The sequence below is a fragment of the Monodelphis domestica genome, chromosome 1 (genome assembly GCF_027887165.1).
Source record: "Monodelphis domestica isolate mMonDom1 chromosome 1, mMonDom1.pri, whole genome shotgun sequence".
NCBI lineage: Eukaryota > Metazoa > Chordata > Mammalia > Didelphimorphia > Didelphidae > Monodelphis > Monodelphis domestica.
Genome location: NC_077227.1, coordinates 34,341,773 through 34,363,742, shown reverse-complemented (window position 1 = coordinate 34,363,742; position 21,970 = coordinate 34,341,773). Strand labels below are relative to the sequence as shown.

The window sequence follows — 21,970 nt, the reverse complement described above, 5'->3', positions numbered from 1 at the left end:
GGGGAAGGGCACAAGCATGTATTATGCGCTTGCGACGTGCAGGGCCCCGGACTAAGAGCTCTGTCGCCCTCGGCCTAGCCTAAATTTCCCAATCTGTGCACTGAGGGGGAACTTCCAAGGTCCCATGCACCCCCAAGGCCTGTGAGGAGTCGGAGGCGGCTCTCCGGAAGGACGTTCGAAGCATCTCTAGGGTTGTCTGTCTACCTGCCCTCCTTCCCTCCCTCCCTCCCTCCTTCCTAGCCATCTCTCCTCCCACAGCATCTCCCCCCCAGCCCAGTCTCACAGTCCCCGGACTCAGAGAGCTCCGCCTTATCTTCCTCCCACCTCCCACTCCAGATATCTGGACCAATCAGCGTCTTGATCCTGCCCCAGCCCAGCCATAGTCCAATCAAGGTCTTGTCTGGCCTCCAGCCTCATGTCGACAGCCCAATAAGCTGTCGGTCCGGGACCTTGCCTAGAACCGCGGACCCAATCAGCGTTAGGCCTGACCCCTCGGTCCCCAACTCTACAGTCATAGACCAATCAGAGGATCGGCCCTTCCTCTCAACCGCATCCCCCAGACACAGTCCAATCAGCAGCTAGATATTCTCCGTGTCTCGCGTCATCCCCGAGCCTCGAACCAATCAGAAGCTGGATCTGGCCCCTCCTCTCTCGCCTCGGCTCTAAGGCGCCTAGTAAGCGCGGAGGCAGTGGTTGCTGAAGCCGAAGCCGAAGCCGAAGCCGAGCGAACAAGGGAGGGAGGGAAGGTCGAAGGAGGCGGTGGAGCGGCGGCTGCGGCGGCGGAAGAGGAGCGGTCCCGGCAGGGCCTCTTCCCGCGCCGCTCTCGGGCCTCGAGGCCTCACGTCTCCCGGGAAGCCTCCGCTGGGCGCAGGCGTCGGGCGCGATGCGACGGAGGCCGGGCCCGGGACGGCCGCTGCTACTAGTGCTGCTGTTGCTGCTAGGTACGGGTGCGGTGTTGGCGCGGGACGCGGGTGATCCCGACGACCCTCACTATCCGCAGGGCGAGCACCGCACCGACTACGACCGCGAGGCGCTGCTGGGCGGCCAGGTAAGAGGCGGAGGCGAGGCCGGCTCCCCCGCCGAAAGCCCTACGGGAGGCTTGGGTAGGATGGTGGTGGTGATGGGGTACGCGGTCCTTCTTCCCTCCTCCCATCGTCCACGGGCGCTCGCGAAGTGTCTACTATGTGCCACGTGCGGGGGCGTCCCTAGCATACTCCATATCCAGGCCCAAGGTTTGCCCAGCACTAATTACCTTCTTGGACACGCACTGCAGCCTGGGCCAGGAGGGCCTGTTATTATTCCCATTTGACACTCGGGAAACTGAGGCAGGCCCTCAGACGCACAGTTCGTAATCCTCTGAATTCGGATTCAAATTTGGGGCTTTCTATCGATACCTCTGCACTGCTTAGTAGCAAAAGGAGACAATTCCACAGGTAGGCAGTGAGCTTCCCTTTTAATGGACCTAAAAATAGGTGATGGAGGCCCTAGAGATCATTCCAGTTTATTTTAGGGTAGAAGAAGCCAAATGCAGTAATTAAGTGGAAGAACTGAACCCTTCCAAATCGAGGTCACTGCATCAGCAGGTTCAGTGCCAGGATGATGGTGTGTGCCCACACCCTTTGGCCAGTGGGGAAATTGGAGGTCCCAGGGGCCTGAGTCCAAGGGACTGCAGAGGTCACAGTTTTTCTCCCTGTAAAATTGGAGGATGTCCTGGCTCCTCTTCCCCTTCCAGGTCTGGAGTCCTCGGATCTAGTCTGGTTCCCTTTAGGGACCCCTTGGATCTTTTCCAGCTCTGAATTCCAGCCTCTGCCTTACCCAAATGTGATCACCAGGAAACAGGGAAGGAAGGACTCATGTTGGCATCTTGACTCCTATTCTAGCCTTTTCATCCAGCAAATAGCAACAGTTGTATGTGGACTTGGACAACCACAAATTAACATATTGTCTTTTTACTTATTTTTTTCTACATTTCCTAATTTTCAATTTAATCTGGTTCTCATTAGGGTGCCTGTGGCCCCTGAGTTTGCCCACTATGCTTCAGTCCTGAGGCTAGTTCTCTGGATAAAGAATTGAGATCCCCAGAGGTCAAAGACCCATTGAAGCCCAAAGAGAAGATATCATTTGCCCAAAGTCCTATGAGAAGCCTTTGGCAGTGCTAGGAATAGGATTCAGGTCCCGGGTCTTTGAGTCTGAGGTTTCTTCCCCTCACACAGAAACTTCCTCAGAAAAATTTCACAGAATGTCTGCTCTGCAGGCTTGAGGACTGAAGAGGGGGGAGACCCTTGAGAGAGCTCCTTCTGTGATTAAGTTTTCTGTGGTCCTGGATCCCAGGCCAGAGGTTACTGGTCATCTGAAGGCTCCTTGCTCTGTAGCTTCACACAGCTCTTCATCATATGTACCTCTTAGAGGCTTGTAATCAGAGGACCTAGGGGTAAGCCCCAGCTCTGCTGTGTGTGTGACCTTAGGTAGTCACTTAAATATCTCCAGACCTCAGCTTACCCTGTTGTAAAACAAGTGGATTGGACTACATTACCTCTCAAGGTCTGTCCCAGCTCTATGATCTTGGTTTCCTCACAAACTTTGTGGAATAGATAGTACAAGATATTATCCCAATTTTAAAACTTAGGAGAAATCTGATTTGGAGAAGTGAACTTGCCTGTGATCCTAGAGATATTAAACTTCGGGGCCAGACCTTGAACCTTATGTTTTCTGGCTCTTTTAAGACTGATACTTTTATCACCATGTCATGCTGACAGTGTGTGTGACCCTCCTCTTAAATCTTGTCAGACTTGTTCTTTGTCTTGACTGGTGAAACCAGCAGGCAGTGGTAGGCTACTTCTGAGATCTAGACATGGCACTTTACAAGTTCATATCCAAATTTTGGTCCCACCAAAAGTTATCCCTGACCTGTGTCACTTATTCTTTTGTCTCTTTCCTCCCAAAGGCAGAAGCAGATGAATATGAGAAACTGACCCCAGAAGAGCAGCAGAAGAGACTGAGAGCAATCATTAAGAGAATTGATGTGGATTCTGATGGTTTCCTCACTGAAAGTAATGATCCTTTTCCTCCTCAATAACTGAAGAACAGTTCCTATGAGAAACCTCACAAAAAATTTGAGAGTGAATAAGTTGCCCCTCAGTCTATGATGTCAGGAATGTGTTTCACAGGATTGGCCCCATTCTTACCCATTTTCTCTTTAATAAACTGCCTTCCTTGGAGTGAAGAACAGAGTCAGCTCTAATCTGACATGCTTCCTTCCCACAGTTCTCTCTTAGTCTCTTACTATCGCTCTCTTTAGAGTCATCACTGAAGGAGCTATTTGGGGAGAGTGCATGTGTTTAAGTTATTTTATCTGTAATCTTTTGGATACACAGAAATAGTGTAGAGGCAGCACTTAGCTGTTTTGGACAATTTTGAGGAATCATGCTTAATCAATCCACCCTCCCCTTTCACCCTTCAGAATTCTCTCTCTCTCTCTCTCTCTCTCTCTCTCTCTCTCTCTCTCTCTCTCTCTCTCTCTCTCTCTCTCTCTCTCTTTCTCTCTTTCTCTCTTTCTCTCTCTCTCTCTTTCTCTCCTCCATTTAAAATTCCCTAAATATTCTTTTTTTTAATGCTTTTGCCTCTTTAGAAAAAAGCTAAGTTATCTATTAACCAAAGATTAATTTTCTCTCATTATTTTAAGGAAATAATTCAAGTGCAACTTAACTGTGAAGATATAAATTCTTGTTGAAGTATTACAGCTTTTTTTGTAAGCTGAAGTTGAAAAGTCTTTAAAATTTAGTTTCTCAGGAGCTATAGTTTTGTTTGTATTACTTGATAGCAGTCAGGAAGGGGTTACAGTAGTTCACCATTTTTTCAAATATAAAAAGTTCTTTTGAACCATTCAGAATGAAAATGACCCATTCTTTTTGTTATGGTCAATCCCTCTAGATGAACTCAGCACATGGATCCAGATGTCCTTCAAACACTATGCTATGCAGGAGGCCAAGCAGCAGTTTGTTGAATACGACAAAAACAAAGATGATGTGGTGACATGGGATGAGTACAATATTCAGATGTATGACCGCGTGATCGACTTTGATGAAAATACAGTTTTGGATGATGCGGAGGAGGAATCTTTTAGGCAGGTAAGGTCCTTCAGTCCTCTGATCATCTCCTGGCACTTTCTCATCTTGCCTGAAGGATCACAAGTGACTGGGCTTGGGCCATTTCCTGGCTTGCCTTGTTCTCTAGGCACTGCTTTTTGTTACGCCTCAGTGACCTCTTTGATAGCTCCTCTTTTCTCTAGTCAGACTTTAGGATGTGTCCTATGAGTTGTGCCAGAATTCTTTGTATTTATTTCCCAGTTGGATCATCTGGCCTCTCATATTCCAAGCTCTTCTTTTTATAAATATTGTTTTTGTTAATGTTTACCACATGCCAAATGAAAATAAGTTACTGAAGAGGCTGTGACCAACTTCTCTTTTAAAGTTACACACATCAAAACCTACCACCACCACCTCATCCCCCCCACCCCCCAACCCAAGGAACTTTTGACTTTGTTTTCTTAATTCAGTTAGTTGGTTCTCATTATTTAAAGCCGTTAACTTCTTTTCTCATATTGTTGGGGTTCAGTAGCCACAACAAATGTATTCGTCAGTGAACACTCAGAAGGGAGATTGAAGACTGAGGGAGAATGGGTGATGAGGGTATAATGGCGGGAGAGAAATGGAGTCTCCCACCATTGAATTCAGAACCAGAGTGTGGTATAGATGGAATGGAGCCAGTTTGCCTTCAGAATCACAGGTTACTGTTCCCTCAGAGACTTGGTTGAAATAAATACAGGAGAGAAGTATAACTTTCCTCCCCCCAAACCCCAAGTCTCCCTTCTTAGATACTATGAGGCAGGCACTTAATCTGGTAAACAACTATTTATTCTAAAGGATCACATGAAAGGTAGGGCAAGTGAGTTGTGGGATAAGGCAATAGGAAGGTGGAAATAGGAAGTCCCTAAATAACAATTGAACCCCTTCTCCCCAAGTCCTGCAGAGCCTGGCCCTCTGGGGTCAGTTGTGAGAGCTGTCCTAGCTATGATATCAGATTCAAGGCTATCTAGAGGGATTGAGAGAAAATCTTCTTGTGGTGAATGGCTTTCTGGCAAAGTCCTATTCACTCTGGTTTGTCTTCCCCTGGATACTGGGGTCAGGCTTCACAGGAGGATGCTCCAGGCTCAGAGGTTCACTCAAATCAACCTCCCTGGTGGGCTTCCCAAAGAGAATTGTTTCATTAGAATTTCAAACCATGTTGGCCAATTGGAGACTCCTTAAGGGGCTCTGTGTGCTGACCAGTGATGAGGGATGGAGCTCAGCCAGATGGCCAAGTGTTGTATTTGCCTGTCCCATCTCTTTTCCTTCTTCCCCACTCTAAGTGGATGAAAAGTGGGCATAGAACTTAGCCTGGTAAAAATGAGCACAAAGCTCATAAGCGTGGTTTTTGAGTACCCCCAAAATATAAGCAAGGTTTATACATGCCTGGGCTGCTACACATATTATGGTGTATGTTGCCTCTTTAAGGGACCTTAATTGGACAGACAGGTCCCAACTCCTCGTCCTCCCATATAGTTTATAAACATTCATACTTTTGACCAAGCAGTCCTGGGAAACTCAGGGAAGGGTTTTTGCTTAGGATTTACTAATTTTAAAATTCTGTGTGTGTTTTTTTTTTTAACATAGCAAGGTTCAAAGCCTCTGGTTACAGAGATCACTTTTCATAGTTTTTTTTTTTAAGAAGACATTTTAAAATGAAAAAAATGAAGCTCACTACTGTATTCATAGTTCAGTATATTTTAAGAGCATTAGTCATCTGGAAGGCAGTCCCAGAAAAGGGAGACCTTTTAAATCTTATATTTTTATTTTGCAACTTTGTCAGCTTTTGTGACCGGGCTTTATTGTAATACTTATTAAAATTCAGAAAAAAATATTTCTTAAAGGGCTTGTTTTAGTTTCATTAGAATTACAAACCATGTTGGCCAATTGGAGACTCCTTAGGGGGCTCTGTGTGCTGACTAGTGATGAGGGATGGAGCTCAGCCAGATGGCCAAGTGTTGTATTTGTCTGTCCCATCTCTTTTCCTTCTTCCCCACTCTAAGTGGATGAAAAGTGGTCAAAAGAGAAGAGAGAGTGTATTGTTGTTTTCTTTGGTTATAATCCTGGGTGGGGGTGAGAAGTCCTAAGGCTTCTACCCTGTTCTTTGGTTTGGCCATCTGGTTCTCTTGCTTTCCCAGCGGTTCCTAAAGTAGCGTCCTTGTTGTCCGACTAGCAAGGACTGGCTGCTGTCCTCATCTTTCTTTTTTCCCCTCCAAGATACATTGGTTATAAGTTTACTCTATAAGAGGGATGGTATAGTAGGTGCTTGAGACAGAAGGAAAAAAGAGAAATTCCTAACCTCTGGGGACTGATTTCATAGGTGTGGGGAATATTTACAAAGATAGGAAATACAGAAGAAGTATGCAAAAGAGAAGTAGTACTTGGAGGGGGGGAAATTGCTGATTTCACACAGAAAATTCAAGAACTGGTTTTCTTAAGCAGCAATAAGCTGGGGCCAATGCACTCTTGTGTCTATTAAACATGCAATTCCTGAGTTTTTATTGATTGCTGTTATGTTTTGGTGAGTGTAGATAATAATTTGATCTGTGATAACAGCCTGGTTCCAGTCTTTTTTAGCATTTGAGTTCTTTAAGATTTCAGAAAGTATTTGCTGTTTGGAGATTATCATTTATCCAAGAAAGATAATAGTTTATGATGTGTAATTCTAAGTGCCAAGTAGTGACTTGCTAGGCATTCAATAGGTGAAAACAGATTTGAACAGATTTGTAAAGTAACCAACAAGATAGGAACAAAACACAGAGCCCATCCCCCTAAGGAAGTTAGAGGAAGATCGAATGTGTCCTCTCCAAAAGGAGGAAAAGAATTCCAAACTTAGAGTCCATGACAGACAAGACAGAAGCCACAAGAGCACTCTGGGAAGAAGCAGACACGTCACTGTTTGATACTGCATTTGCCCACATAAAGGAAAGTGGCTCAGGAATGGAACCTATGAGCAGTAGGATCCAAGAGAGGAATCCAGATGCTTTTTCATGGCAATGTCCACATGAACTCAACCAGCAATATGTTGACAAAGAAAGGTTGAAAGAAAATGGCTAAGTCAGTGGGTTACTTATAAAACTAGAGGGATTTATGATGGCAAATCACCTGGAGAAATGACAGAAAACTCTGAAGGAGACCAGATTCAGTGGTCAGTGTAGATTGTTCGAGGCATGGTGGGCCTGCACCATACCTCCCTGAAGGCGGTGTCCTGGTCTTCCTTGAGACATATCTCCCTTTCTCTGAGCTCTCTGGGGGTTGGCAGGGGTTCTCATGGAGCTGATCAGAGCGTCAAAGGCAAGTTAGAACTCAGTCTTTTATTTATTTTATAGGTGAGGAAACTGAGGCTTAGCAGGGAAGAGACTTGCTGAAGGTCACTTCTCCAGGGGTCCATTTCAGAGCTAACACAGACCCAATTTTCTGCCTCCTTTGTATCACACTGCCTGCCTCCTGATACAACATAACAATCTGTTATTACTCTCTTTTCTGTGTAGTTTCTTCCATAATAACTTCCTCAGTGAAGAGACATTGGCCAAGAATAGTATTCAGTAGTTTTGTTGGTAAATCATTTCATTTTAATTAAAAACATTTTTTAAGAAAACAGAACAGAGGGGGCAGCTGGGTAGCTCAGTGAATTGAGAGCTAGCCCTAGAGACGGGAGGTCCTAGGTTCAAATCTGGCCTCAGACACTTCCCAGCTGTGTGACCCTGGGCAAGTCACTTGACCCCCATTGCCTACCCTTACCACTCTTCTGCCTTGGAGCCAATACACAGTATTGACTCCAAGACTGAAGGTAAGGGTTTAAAAAAAAAAAAGAAAACAGAACAGAGAGGCATCATCTCATATTTAGAATAAGGCACACACTTATTAGTAAGATAAAATCCATTTTATGAGTTATTTTGCTTACATTTGATTTTTACAGAAAAAAGAACCGTTTGTCTACTATCTACCTACTAGCAATTTGCTGTAATAACAAGCCCTCACATTTCCACAGCATTTTGAACATTACTGATGGCTCTTTTGTGATTCAAGTAGTGGAGGTATTGCCCTTATTTTATACCTGAGGAAACTGAGGCTGATGCTGATGAAGGGACTTTTCGGGGGGCTTTAGGAGCCTAACCTCTTCTTAAAGCTGGAAAGGACCCTGAGCCTCTGCTCCAACATGGTCTGGGTGGTCTTTTCACAAGCAGTCATTCAGTATCTACCAGAAAGCCTCCAGGAGAGCAAGGCCAAGGCAGCCTCTTCATTTTCTGATAGCCCTGATAGCGAAAAGGTTTTTCCTGATGCTCAGCTTGGTCCGATTTCTATCCAGTGGGACCATCATAAAAATAAACACCGCTGTCCCTAGGGAGCTATAGAAATGAATTCAGTACTTCCAGAAGAGTTTCTTTAAAACGATGACACATATACTTTTAGCTTTGTCCTTAATTCTAAATTCTGAACTAGACAGCTTAACTCCAGAGTTCATATTTTTTACTTTGGAAAAGCTGCAGGTGACTCTCTTTTGTAAAAAGATTTCTTTCTTTTTTCCTGGAGCCTGCTGTCATGCCTTCCACTGTTGTCAGGCCAGCTTATCTTAGGGGACCTCGAGGCCAGCACTCTCTGTTATGGCCTCTGATTAAAAAGTTAAAGGCACATCACTCTTTACTAATCACCAGGAGATTTTACCAACACAGATGGGGAAAGAAGTTGAAATGGGTTGTGTTAATGAACATCTGAGTTTGTCCAGTTCTGCCTTCCCCACCCTTATGAATAAAGAATTGATGTGGAAAAACACCAGTAAGTCTACAACCTTTTCCAAAAACAAAAATAGGGCATCTTGGTCATTTCTATCCCAACTGGGGTACCCAGGCCCACAAAGGCTCTTGTTGGAGCCAGAAAATGTTCGCTTTTGTTTCTGGTCCAGCCTTCTGTTGAGACATTCTGTGAGGCTGATGGTTTATAACACAGGATCCTGGAACAGAAAAGTCATATAAAAATTTAGAACCAAAATCATTTCAAAGTAACATTTTATTAAGTGTATAGAACATATCAAAATCTTAAGATCAGCATTTTGAGGGGAAAAAAGCACTTCATTTAAAAGGAGTTGGCATTAATCTCTACCACCCTTCTATGATGGTTTTGATTTGGATATTCTCATTGTGTCATTTTTTTCCCTTTTGAGAGTTGTAGGAGATAGAGAATGATGGCCTGAAAGATGCCCCATGGGTTCCTAAAATAAGCATCTTTTCAGCAGGGGTCTGGGGGGTGGCAGGCCCACTGGTTCACCTGTAGATGAATATACTCAGGCTTGAACTTGTTCTGAGACTTGCTTAAAGGGAACTAAAGGATTCAGTACATCTAGGGCCTTTCTTATAACTATCTGCTGCCCCTTCACCCCCCACAATTTAGCATCTAATTGTTCTCTAGTTGGTTCATCTGTGATCTGAGTCAGGCTGGCAGTTCCCTGAGGACAGGCATTGATTGTCTCACCTGGTTATCTGCCAGTGTACAGTATCCTAGTCATTGTAAATGTGCAATAATTCTTGACTGGGAAGCCAAGTAGTCACTAAGGTTTGTATTGTAATAAATGAAAGTAAAATTATTAAATGTAATATTAATAAAATATTGTGGTCGCCATTATAAAATCAACTCAAGTCAGGAGTCTGTCAGTAGCTCTCAAAAATGTAATTTTAGTAAATTTTAGTAAAAAATGGAGATATGGGGAAAAAAGGAAATGTAGAAAGGGGACAGAAAATCTCACCTAAATATCTAGAAAAATACCATAAGATGAAATCTGAAGCCCACCAAGACACTTAGGCTGCAAAGCCCTCTAGCTCTGAGAGAGAGAGAGAGACAGACAGACAGACAGAGACAGAGAGAGGGAGAGAGACACAGAGAGAGGGAGAGAGAGATCGGGGTAGGAAGAGAGGGAGCAAAGGGGGGGAGAGAGAAAAAGGGGAAGCGAGAGACACATAGAGAGAGCTCTGCCCCCACCTTTTATCCTCTGTGCCCCGTGTGTCCCACAACATGCGCATGCAAAAATGGGGTGCAGGGTAGACCAACTTAGGGAGTGGTTTCTATCATCACAGTATAGTGCTTACTCTGTGCTAAGTGCTATACAAATAATATCTCCTTTGATCCTCACAATAACTGGGAGTTAGGCGCTATTATTATTCCCATTTCACAGATAAGGAAACTGAGGTAAATGGGTTAAGTAACTTCTTCAGGATCATACAGCTAGTCAGTGTTTGAAGCTGAATTTGAACTTGAGTCTAACTGACTGCAGGTCCAGCACTTTATCCATTGTGCTGCCTAGTCGTTGATTGACTGGTTGGTTGCCTTCAGAGACTCTCAGAATAGGATTGCCTTTCAGAGAATATATAGTCTAAGCTGCACCTGAACAAGCTCATGCTGCCTCTGCAGCATCCCTGACAAGGATTCGCTTGTAGCCCTCTAGTGACCCAGTGTCCCCCGAGGCCGCCCTTTGCACTTGGGGATAGCCCTAATGGTTAGGTTAGCAAGTCTTTCCTTATTCTGATCTGAAATCTGTCATGTTCCCCTTAAGTCCTCCAGGCTCTGCAACCCCAGATTCTTTCATCGATCCTCATTTGGTGTGACCCCTAAACCCCTGACTTCTTGAGATCATCGTTTTATTTTTTTAATCCTTCTGTCCTAATAACAACTCTTAAGACAGAATGGCCAGGACGAGGCAAATGGGGTTAAGTGACTCATCTATGGTTATACAACTAGGAAGTGTCAGGCCACTTTGACCCCAGATCCTCCTGACCTCAGGCCTGGCCCTGAGCCACCCAGTTTCCCTGAGATCTCCTTTTTTAAAAAAATTTTTATAAAAATCCTTACCTTCCGTCTTGGAGTCAATACTGTGTATTGGCTCCAAGGCAGAAGAGAGGTAAGGGCTAGGCAGTTGGGGTGAAGTGACTTGCCCAGGGTCACATAGCTGGGAAGTGTCTGAGGCCATATTTGAACCCAGGACCTAGCATTTCTAGGCCTGGCTCTCAATCCACTGAGCTACCCAGCTGCCCCCCTGAGATCTCTTCCTAAAATTATTTCTTTCCCGTATTTTATTCACTTCAGATTCCCCCCAAACCATAGAGTTTCCTGGACTTTCCTAAGTCTAGTAAGGCAGGATTTTTGTTCACTTTTGCCAGGAATTTCGATCCTATGTTAAAATCACCTGCAAGTGAATGATGTAAAGATGAAATCAAAAGTGATGTGTTTTCTGTTTTTTTATAAAACATCTTGGAAAACAATCAGTTCAAGTAAAGTTAAAAGTTGCAGACTAAAGAAGTTTCATAACCTCAAATAAAACAGTATTGATCCACAAGGATGATTGAATGCCTGGGTAAAATTCAGATATCTCATTCATTGATTTTTGCTTTTTAATAGGTTGCCAGGTAGAAGGGAATTGTTGACAGGTGTAAGAGTATTGACTCTTTATTATGAGGTTGTGTAAAATGCCAGGAATAGCATTCTTGGTTTATTTATTTTGTGAAGAACTGCCCTGCATCGCATTTCTAAGAGGGGGAATTAGAGTTTGGGGCTTGTCTGGTAGGCCTGGTCCAAGGCCAACTTCACTTTTATTTTTTAGACCTTGACTTTCTGTCTGAGGAACAAGACAGAAGGGTAAGAGGCTAGGTAGTTGGGATTAAATGACTTGCCCAGGATCACACAGCTAGGAAGCATATGAATTAAGATTTGAACCCAAATCTTCCTGACTTCAGGCCTGAAGTTCTATATTCACTGAGTCCCTTAGCTGCCTCCAGCTTCACTTTCTCCCCCTCTACAACCTTGACTAGTCCTTACTCACATCTGAGGAGCCACAACTGTAAAATCTTTTGTTTACCAGAAGGTGGCAGCTTTGTTCTTTGCAAGTTCCCATCACAGTATAAAAAGAGTATTGCCATTTTGTTTTGTGCCAAATGAACTTTTAAAGCATAGTTTTTTTCTTATTTCTCTCTCTCTCTTTTTTTGCTGTTCTAATCTACCCTGAATACCCCCTATCCCCGGCCTTTCAACCACATAGAAGGAGCAGAGGCATTAGGACTTAGTTGTTAGTATTTCTTTCTAAAAGTCTTTGTTTTCTGTTTGTAAGGGTGGTCCCCCAAAAGCCTTCACTAATGTAGGGTTCCATGTCCCCCACACCAGTTTTCCTCTTGTGAAGTTTAAAATAAGAGACGAGAGGGATGCTTTACAAATGTTCTTTTGAGTTTCTTTTTTTTAAAAAGCCTGATAGTAACCGACAAATGTGAATCAGAAAACGTCATTTTCCTGAAACTTCAACTTGAAGAGAGAGAGATCTTTCTTTGATGGATAAAACTTGCCAAGTAATGCTGAAACACGGGCCTTTTGCTTGGAAATGGAAGGGTCCTTTCATAAGGAACCCGAGCCGGGGCCCTTTGAATAGAGGCTTGTTCTTTGTGAGCTTGTCTGGCTCTGGGAGCACCTCGCGCTCTTGCTCGTTGGCACTTTTCCATGTTTACGCTCAGTGTGGAATGGACGAGGCTCCAGGCCGACCGACGGTGGCCCACCCACCCAGGACTGCAATCCACAACCGCCCAGGTGAAACGGTCCTGGGGAACAAGCGTCTCCCTCTTCCCTTTGAACCCTAGAAAGGAAGATTCCTTGGGGGAAGGGGCTGCCCAGAGGCACCGGGAGCGGTCAAGGGCGAAGGGACCGACGAAGGGACCGACGGAAGGAGCTCCTGAGTCAGGGTTTAGGGGATACCTAAAAATGGGCAGCTTGTGAGAGTCACTTAGGCCATCAGCAAGCACTAAGCACCTCCTCCGGGCAGAGCACGGGGCTCCTGGAAGCCGATAGTCTCATTGACGGCAGGGGATGGCACAGAGCTGGGCCAGGAGTCAGGAAATCCGAGTTCAAATTCTGCCTCAGATAGAGACTCACCGGCTATGGGACTTTGCAAGCCATTTAGCTTCTGCCTGCCTCAGTTCCCCTCCGGAGGTTATAATAGCAGCTTCCTCCCAGCGTCATGGTGAGGATCAGATGAGATGCACTTTGTAGGAGGTTTTGGAAACCCTACTATGTGCTGCATAAATGACCATGATTACTGCTGTTTCTCTGGTACCACAACACCGATAACAATATTAACATAATTAAGTTAGACTTGTTTAAAACAAAGTGCTACAGGAGGCCTCGGGTAGTTTCCAGCTGGGGGGGAGCTGGGGGTGCAACGGGAGGCCCAGGGCCGGGGCAGTGGGGAGCTGGCCTTATGGGCAGTCATTCAGTTGGCCAACGAGGGGGAAGGACATTCCAGTCATAGAGAACCGCCGGCAAAAGCCTGGATGTGGGAGGGCTCCGAGTCTGCTGACAGCTGGAAGCTGAGGAGGGAAGGCCTGGAGGGAACTGGCCCTGCCGCCCTGCACCTGCAGGCCCGGCATGCTTGGCCCAGGAGCCGAGGTTCTAGTGCCTGCCGGAAGGTCTGCAGCCTTCTTTCCCTAAAAGAGAGGCAAAGGCGTGGCGGAAAGAGCCCTGTGTGTGGGGGGGCGCGGAGGGTCGCAGGGATGAGCGGCACCTCTGAGGAGAGCCGTGGACTCTCCTGAGCTGCGTGGGGCCTCCTGAGGGCATCTGGCAAAGGTGCGGCTTAAGCCCTAAGGCAGGACATCCGCCAGGGCGGGGAGCGGATGGCGCCGTCCCCACTTCCTCTCCTTACCGAGGTTTTCCTCCACCACAAGGGACGGGGCTTCTTGCGCGCCGTGATGCGCTTGGAAGTAGGGGTGGCACGAGAGCCGCACGGGGACCCCGGCCGGCCCGCAGCTCTCGGCCCGCTCTTGTGGCCCCAAGCAGCGCCCGGCGCGCCTCTGGGGGGAGGAGGGAAGGCGCCAGAGAGGGCTCCAGCCAGCCCAGAATGAACAAGGCAGGGAAGCCATTCCAGATGGCTAGCCGAGGCTTGAGGGGTCCTTAGCGGGTGACGCACGGGGCGTCAGGCCCGGGCTCCGGGCAGCCCCTCCATCTCCTTCCACGGGGTGACCCTCGTCCTCGCCGTCCTGTGTCCGAGGCGCTCCGCTCTGCCGTAGGCGGGGACGTGTTCTGAGGGGGGGACTGCAGCGGGGCCAGGGGGCGGCCGCTTGTCCCTTGTAATTAGTGTCTTCGTCTTAATAAGGAAAAGGACACGCGTGAACTCTGAGGCGTCTAACCAGGCCTTTGTTTTTGAAGCTCCATTTAAAGGACAAGAAACGATTTGAGGAAGCCAATAAAGATGCAGATCCTGGTCTGAACCTCGTGGAATTTATTGCTTTTGAGCATCCCGAAGAGGTTGATTACATGACGGTAAGCAAGGAACATCTTCACTGGTGTTATTTGACTGACTCTTCTAACCCGCATCAGATAAACAGCTCCATGAGCTCTCTGACCTGCTCTCTCAGCGCTGGTGATGAGTTCCACGGCAGAAGAGCTGTGAGGGCTGGGAAGGGAGGCAAAAGTGACTTGCCGGGGTCACAGCTAGGACGTGTCGGAGGGCAGATTGGAACCCAAGACCGCTCCTCTGCAGGCCCTCCGTGCCCCGAGCCAGCCGCTTCCCTCCTCACACAGTATGCTTTACAGCTGTCTCCCTTGTGTCCCGCTGACTCATGGGAGTGATTACTTGGGTCATTTGTGTAGGGTGGATCAGCCATTTGGGGGGAAATTGTTGCTTGTACCCAGGGAGGGAGTCACCTGGGAAACCCACCATTTAGTCAGCGCTGGGCTGGTGTGTCCAGCATGCAGAGGAAGACACCTTACAGGGTGACTGACCCTCAGTCTCGGAGGAGGCTCAAGGCTCAACCCTTGGGGGGGGTCAGGTGGAGAGGCTCCCCCCATTAGGATACCAGGAGATCTCGGGGTGATCCTCTCTGAGACCTCTCTTGGGGGCCTCCTCCTGAGCTCTGGGGGCGCCCCAGCATCCTCCTTTGTGGGGCCTTCCCCACGGTCAGATCTGAGAAGAGATCTGAGCCTCGGTCAGAGGCTGCCTCCTCTTGGGCCGGGGCACCTGCAGGGACAGGGCAGGAGAGGCTCCGGGGACTTGGGCAGGGTTTTCGGCTGGAGAAGGCCTGGGCTGGGGGTGGGCATTTATTTTATTGGAGGGCCTGATGCAGGTTGAGAGCAGGTTTTGGGCTGGGATGAAGCGAGAAAGAGGACCAGGAAGGACGGCGAAGGCCTCAGTGGCAGGCACGGCGAGCAGGCCTACTGGGCGTGGGAGGCTCGGGTCACCCGGGATGGGCCTCCAGCTCGAGGAGCGGGGGAGGGTGGCAGAGAACAGACGACTTCTCCTGAGATGATTTTGGAAAGTGAAGGGGTTTTCTGTGATTCCTCAGTACTGCGGCTCTGCTTGCTCTCGCACTTGGTTATTTATGAACCAATTTACTGCCGCAGCGGAAAGAGCCAGAGTGATCCTTCTCTTCCTTTTTTGACAAAGACTCTCCAGGTCTTGCCCAGGCTCTGTTTGAGGGCTTCTCTTAGACCCATTCTTGCTCTGGTGGCGCAGGAGTCGTCTCTGGCTTTGACCCGGACACTCCTTGGGTGGGGACTTCCTGTGTAGGAAGGACTGGCCACGCTCATCCAGACTTCTGACGGCCTCTGCACCCTGTAGCCCAGACGGCTGCACAGAGTCCTGATGGCAATGGCCTGTCCGGCCGCGCCAGCCTTCCCAAATAGCTTTATCATTTTACTTTACAAATAACCGCCTCAGAGGACACACATCTAAAGGTCTGTCTCGGGTTGGAAATACGTGTGCTACGAAACCGTGGTGACTTGTCTTCTCTTCATCGAAATCCTAGGAATTTGTCATTCAAGAGGCTTTAGAAGAACATGACAGGAATGGCGACGGGTTTGTTAGTTTAGAAGAATTCCTCGGGGACTACAGACGAGACCCAAGTAAGTAACCGAAGGAATTCGGGGCCAAAATGGCTTTGAGGGAAGAAGCCGTGGACAGGCAGGTTTCTCTGAAGAGCCATTCCCAAGCCAGATCGAGAGCAGATCCAAAGAAATGAGTACAAATAGAAAAAAAGGAGATGTAGGTAGTTTCAGAATTCTACCTTTTGTCCGAGTTCCTTTTCTGGAGTCAAAATCTCTTCCATCTGTTCAGCTTGCTCGATGAATACGTTACTTTTAATTGTTCTGTATATGTGTGGACATTCTGTAAATCGAGTCCATTGTTTATGCGAGCAGGCCTTACCCAAAGAGGGACAGCTCTCACGGGCTGATGAGAGTTCTCTGAGCAGCTACCTCAGACCCTTAGCTTTGCTTAGCCAACAACCGCAGCGACCCCATTAGGTGTCAGATGAATGTAAAACCAGCCGCCATCTCCTACTTGAGCTAATTACGGAATGAGAAAAAGCCCAGAACGACTGTTTGACTAGCCAGTGGTGGAAAGTCCATGACTTTGTGGTAACCCACCCTAGAAGAAAGCTCTTCAGGCAGCTGTCAAAGATCCCACTTCTTTTTGATCTCTGCAGGAGGAGGTGTGAAGTGGGCTGGCTTTTTAATTGCTAATTATTCAAGACTTTCCACTTGTAGTCATCTAGCTTTCATTGAGCCTCACATTTGCTATGAGCTGCATTTCTTTTTGTTTGTTTATAACTACTTTTGCTTGTTTTTCTTATTAAGCTGCAAATGAAGATCCAGAATGGATACTTGTTGAGAAAGACAGATTCGTGAATGATTACGACAAAGATGGGGATGGGAGGCTCGATCCTCAGGAGCTTTTATCTTGGGTCGTGCCCAATAATCAGGGGATTGCACAAGAAGAGGTAAGCAGTTGGCCCGTCTTCATTGTGGTGCTGTTTATAGTGGAAGAAACAACAAAGTCAAACTCAGCTATAGCTGTGTTGGTGAAGAAGTTTATTTTAGCTGTGATGCTCTGCTATGATTAGGACAGCAAATGTGATCAGCGAGACCCACGTAACCAAGAAAATTAGAATGTTTCGACGGAATTCCTACTTAACAATATTTTATTTAGATGATACAGGAAAAATACTACTATGCTTTCATTTATCGTTCCTTTCAGAGTTTGTATGATTTCCTGGATGGAGGGCATATGAAAGAAGCAAAAAGCAGCCAGTCCCATGGTCCACTAGGTCAGACTTTAGCTACTTGACCTCAGCACTGGCTTTGACCAATAGAGACTAAACACATGACAGGAAAATCTAATCTTATTTAAATGAAAATACTCAATTTTAAACCTAAACTCTTTTGCTTTAAAGGCTCTTCATCTAATAGAAGAAATGGATTTGAATAATGACTCAAAGCTTTCGGAGGCAGAAATTATTGAAAATAAGGATTTGTTTCTTACCAGTGAAGCCACTGACTATGGGCGGCAGCTCCACGACAAACATTTCTACCACGATGAGCTGTAGAAACCAGCATTTCTCTGCCTCTGTCCGCAGGGCTGACAACTTTGTCATCTGTTAACTAGCTTGACTTGGAGGATATCCAGTGTTGTGATATTAGGATTGCCATTCTAAGTTTTGCCACGTTCAAACCTTATTATAGATTATGATCTTGGCCTTTTAGCAGAAAAACAAAGTGAAAATAACCAAACATGGGTTTTTAAAAGGTATTTAAGAAATACAAAATTAACATTTTGCCAAATGAAACAATTGAACTGTTCCTAAACATTCCCTAATATAGTACTTAAGTAGATGAAGCATTTGAGTTTTATTACCATACTTGAATAAAATGGAGGCTTTAAATGATGCCTGGACATTATGATGTAAGTATAAGTGACTAAGGTACTAGTAATTTTTGTTTAGTTTTATGTAGATTTTAATAATTTTGAAATGGAAGGAGAATGGACAATGTTTAGGTTTAGTGTTTGTGTTAAAACCTTCGAAGGAACTTCCTAAAGACTTACGTCTCATATGTTTATGTGGAGAGGTTCTGTTTAATTTTTAAACTGATTTCTATAGAGGGTTTTATTGTATGAAATAGACCTTTATATTTTTGCATCTGTATAGATAGTAATTATATTTAATGTACAACTCTATAGCATTATGGTGTGTGGAATTTAACATTGTCCAGAACCTTTTGCATTTTTGACTGATTAAAAAGGAAATGCCTCACCTTTCTATATCTGTGTTCTGTTATCTGCCAGATCTTCTACACATACCTTAAAAGTAAGACACCTTCCCTGATGTTAAAAAGTTCTGTTTCACCTCATGGGGACATTTCAGAGGCCTTGTTAGTAGAGCAGACCAGCCTGAAAGACGATTGAAGATGGCCTTCATCGATGGCTTCTTGGCTCTCTTCCAACTCTATATCTATTATCCCGTGGTCAGAAGGCCAACCCACCCACTTCCTTGATGGAGGATGACCATGCCAAGGCCACTACCAGATCGTTTGTAAATTTTTGCACAGCATTTGGCAAATGTTTACTAAAGAATCAAGGGGTTGAACCCTGTCAGTAGAGGGAAGGGGTGTTCACACCAGGGAAGATATCACTGTCTTTATTTATTATTATTTCTAAACCCTTACCTTCCATCTTAGAATCAACACTGGGTATTGGCTCCAAGGCAGAAGAGTGGTAAGGGCTAGGCAATGGGGGTCAAGTGACTTGCCCAGGGTCACATAGCTGGGAAGTGTCAGAGGCCAGATTTGAACCCAAGACCTCCCGTCTCTAGGCCTGGCTCTCCATCCAGAGTCACCCAGCTGTCCCCTCTTCATTCATTCATTCATCCGTTTGTTTGTTTAATTATTTATTTTAATGCGGTTCTCCCCCATATTACATGGTATAATTTTCAGTAAACATTTTCTGACATTTTGTGCTCCTTGTTCTTCCCATCTTCCTTCCCTGAGACAGCAGGTAATAGGGTACAGTTGGCACATGTGTTGTTATTATACAGTGTGTTTGTCCACATTCATCATGTGGAAATCACAGTCATTGATGTGAGAATGTGGGATCATACTTTATCTGAGCGTCCATCCCCACGGAGAATGAAAATGGGCTCACTGAAAACGAAGAGGCCGTCGTCCCTCGTGGGGCCTCTGCAGGCTGAGTTTTGCTTTTCCTGCTCTACCAGAACCCCGTGACCCTGCCCTTGGTGTCCTTTGACATTTTCAGCTACAAACAAGCCCTCTGCTCCAGCCAGCTCCTGACACGTACCCCAGGCTCAGGTCCCGTCACGGTGCCTGTCCGCTGGGAGCCGAGATAGGCATAGAACAAGGCTCAAATATGGCGCTGAGGAAATTGAGAGAGGAAATGCTGACAACTTGGGATAAAGGAGCTTTCAGGAAGAAATGGGGCCTGAAAGACTTGGATGGTGTTCAGCTACAGGGGAGAAAGGAGTATTTTTTTCCTCCAGATTGGAGAAATTGTTGATGTAAATGCACAGAAGTGAGAGGTGGTCTGTGGAGTTGAGGGATGGCCCCACAGTCCAGTTTGACCAGCACACAGGTTTAAAGGAGATCCATCTGAAATAAAGCTCTAAAGGTACCTTGGAGCCTGACAAGCCAAGCCTTAAACCCTGGGACTTCATTTTATCTGTGGCCAGTGTGGAGCCCATGAGGGTGTTTCAGCAGGGGTCAGAGGCAGACCCAGGCCTGGGGAAGATCATTCTGTAGTGTTTAGAAGATGAATTAGAGAAAGGGGAAGAGAGAAGCAAGGAGGCTTTTAGAGGGGCTCAGATGAGAGAGAACCGAAGTCTGATCTAAGGGGGCAGCTGGGGGGAGATATGGGGCCCTGGAAGAAGTCAAAGGTGATTTCTAGGTTGTGGACCTAGTTTGTCTGACAAGATGGTGGTCTCCAGTGGAAGTCTGAAGCTGTGGGCACCCCCTCTCCCTCTGGCATTTGGTATTTTTCAAAAATGTACACAATCTTTTATCACCTACATTATATATCTTTTCCCTTCTCTCCCTTTGCTACAACAAAGAATGAAGGACAGGAGGCAATTCAGCAAAACACATTGAAAAAGCCTGACCATAAAGAGTGTGTGGGATATCTTTGCAGAGCTCCTTTGAAGCTAAAGAATCAGAGTAGATTTAGTACTGAAAGGGTCCTCGGGCCCTCTATTGCAAATCCTTTTCACAGAGGAAAAAGCATACGTCCAGGGAAGGACACAAAAATTGTGTCAAAGGTGGAATTTGAACCCAGAACCTCTGATGGAAAAACCAGTGTTGGCAAATCTGATGGAAAAAAGCTCTGTTGTACCACACAACCTCATTACAATTTCAGTCTCAATGCCTTGTTGTCCTTCACATCAGCATCGTGTAGAGTGTTTTCCGGTCCCACTTCCTTCCCTATGTGCCCATTCATTTAAGTCTTTGGATGCTTCTCTACCTTCATGATATTCATCATTCTTTAGACTGCAGTAAAGCTTCCTTTACATTCCTGTATCTCAACTTGTTTAGCCATTTCTCAGACTCTAGTGAGGAAATTCTTTATTTCCAGTCCTTTGCTCCTATAGAATATGCTGCTATAAACAGGCCTGTGGACCAAACTTCAAAAGATGCAGTCATTTCAGTGCCTTAGCATTGTCCCAAATTGCTCTCCAGAATGGCAGGACCAGCTCCTGTTGGAGCATCAGTGCCTCGGAGGGTCCATCTTTCACCACCTGGAGGGGAAGGCTTTTAAGGTAGAAGGCCAAAGGGCTCTGGTTGGGACATGTTGGGATGTGTCAAGATGCCTGGAGGATTTCTCTATCCACGACACCCTCAGGAGGCCTCCACATAGCTCAGGAAGTCATTTGTCTGTGGACGGTGCGTCAAGCCATGGTTGGTGAAGAGATCTCCAATGGTGAGTGTAGAGAAGAGGAGGCTGGAGCCTCTTTCCTGGAGGCCAGGAACCACTTTCTCCTACTAAAATAAACTTTTCTGTTTTGTCAGACATCTTTTTACTTACCTAAAACCCCCCCAACAACAAAAAATAAACCTGCTTTTTCTCAAGTGATCAAGTCCACCTTCCTGCTTTCTTTCCCAACTGTAAATTTTAAAAATTAATATTCAATACTGAGTATTATATTTAATAATATTCACATTTAAATTGAAGCAAAGGGAAAGTAAAAGACTAGAGAAACCAAGAGAGCTCCCCAGCCTTCCACGTGGAAAAGAGAGGAAGTGGGTGGAGAGAACCGAAACTAAAATACCAACCACCTAAGGATGCACGTCCATGAAAGGGGAAAGGGAATTTGGGAAAACTAGTCCTAGGAGTCAAGATTCCAATGAATACACAACCAAATAATAACTTTGCCCCTCTCCCTGGAGGTAGAGAGAACTAGATCGTGAATGGAATGTGATTCAGAGGCTGCCAAAGGCATCCTCCTGGCATTTGATATTTGAGATGAGTCCACCGTTCCTTGTGGATTCTACAAATTAAATAAAACCATCAAATGGCAAGTACCAGGGTTATGCAATCTCTGTTCTCTGTCTACTGAATTCCACTTAAAATCACCGCCCTGGTCTCCTTTCCACGTCAGTATAAACAGCATCTATTTGAAGAGCATTTAAGCATATTTGTGAAACCATACCTGATGATTTTGTCCACTATTTATTGCAAGAACCCACATGATAACTTCTTTCTTGAGTTAAATTCAGAGCCCAGGTGTAATGAGGACGATACTCTCAGTTTCACTTTCCTGGCCTGTAAAATGGGGATAACAACAGCACCTTCCTCCCAGGGATGCTGTGGAAACTAGATAACAAATCTATGTGGACACTAGCTATTGTTTCTGGCCTTAGCCCCCTGCCCTTGTGCTCTCCTTTTTAAAAAAATTATTTAAAAAAAAATTTCCCACGGTTACATGATTTCTATTCTTTCCCTCCCCACTCCCCTCTCCCCTCCCAGAACTGACAAGCAATTCCACTGGGTTATACATGTAATAGCTATGTTTATTTACTCCTAATTGTCCCCCTTTTCAGTTGTT

The 21,970-nt window shown here is 45.8% G+C and overlaps 1 protein-coding gene across 1 annotated transcript; it reads left to right on the top strand.

Moving 5' to 3' along the window:
• Positions 1–520: 520 nt before the first annotated feature.
• Positions 521–18,183, top strand: RCN2 (reticulocalbin 2). The gene is made up of 7 exons (XM_001376368.5): positions 521–1,048; positions 2,945–3,050; positions 3,931–4,127; positions 14,295–14,408; positions 15,893–15,989; positions 16,722–16,864; positions 17,318–18,183. The coding sequence occupies exons 1-7, from the start codon at positions 884–886 to the stop codon at positions 17,468–17,470; spliced, it is 975 nt and encodes a 324-aa protein (XP_001376405.2). The 5' UTR covers positions 521–883; the 3' UTR covers positions 17,471–18,183.
• The last annotated feature ends 3,787 nt before the right edge of the window (positions 18,184–21,970 follow it).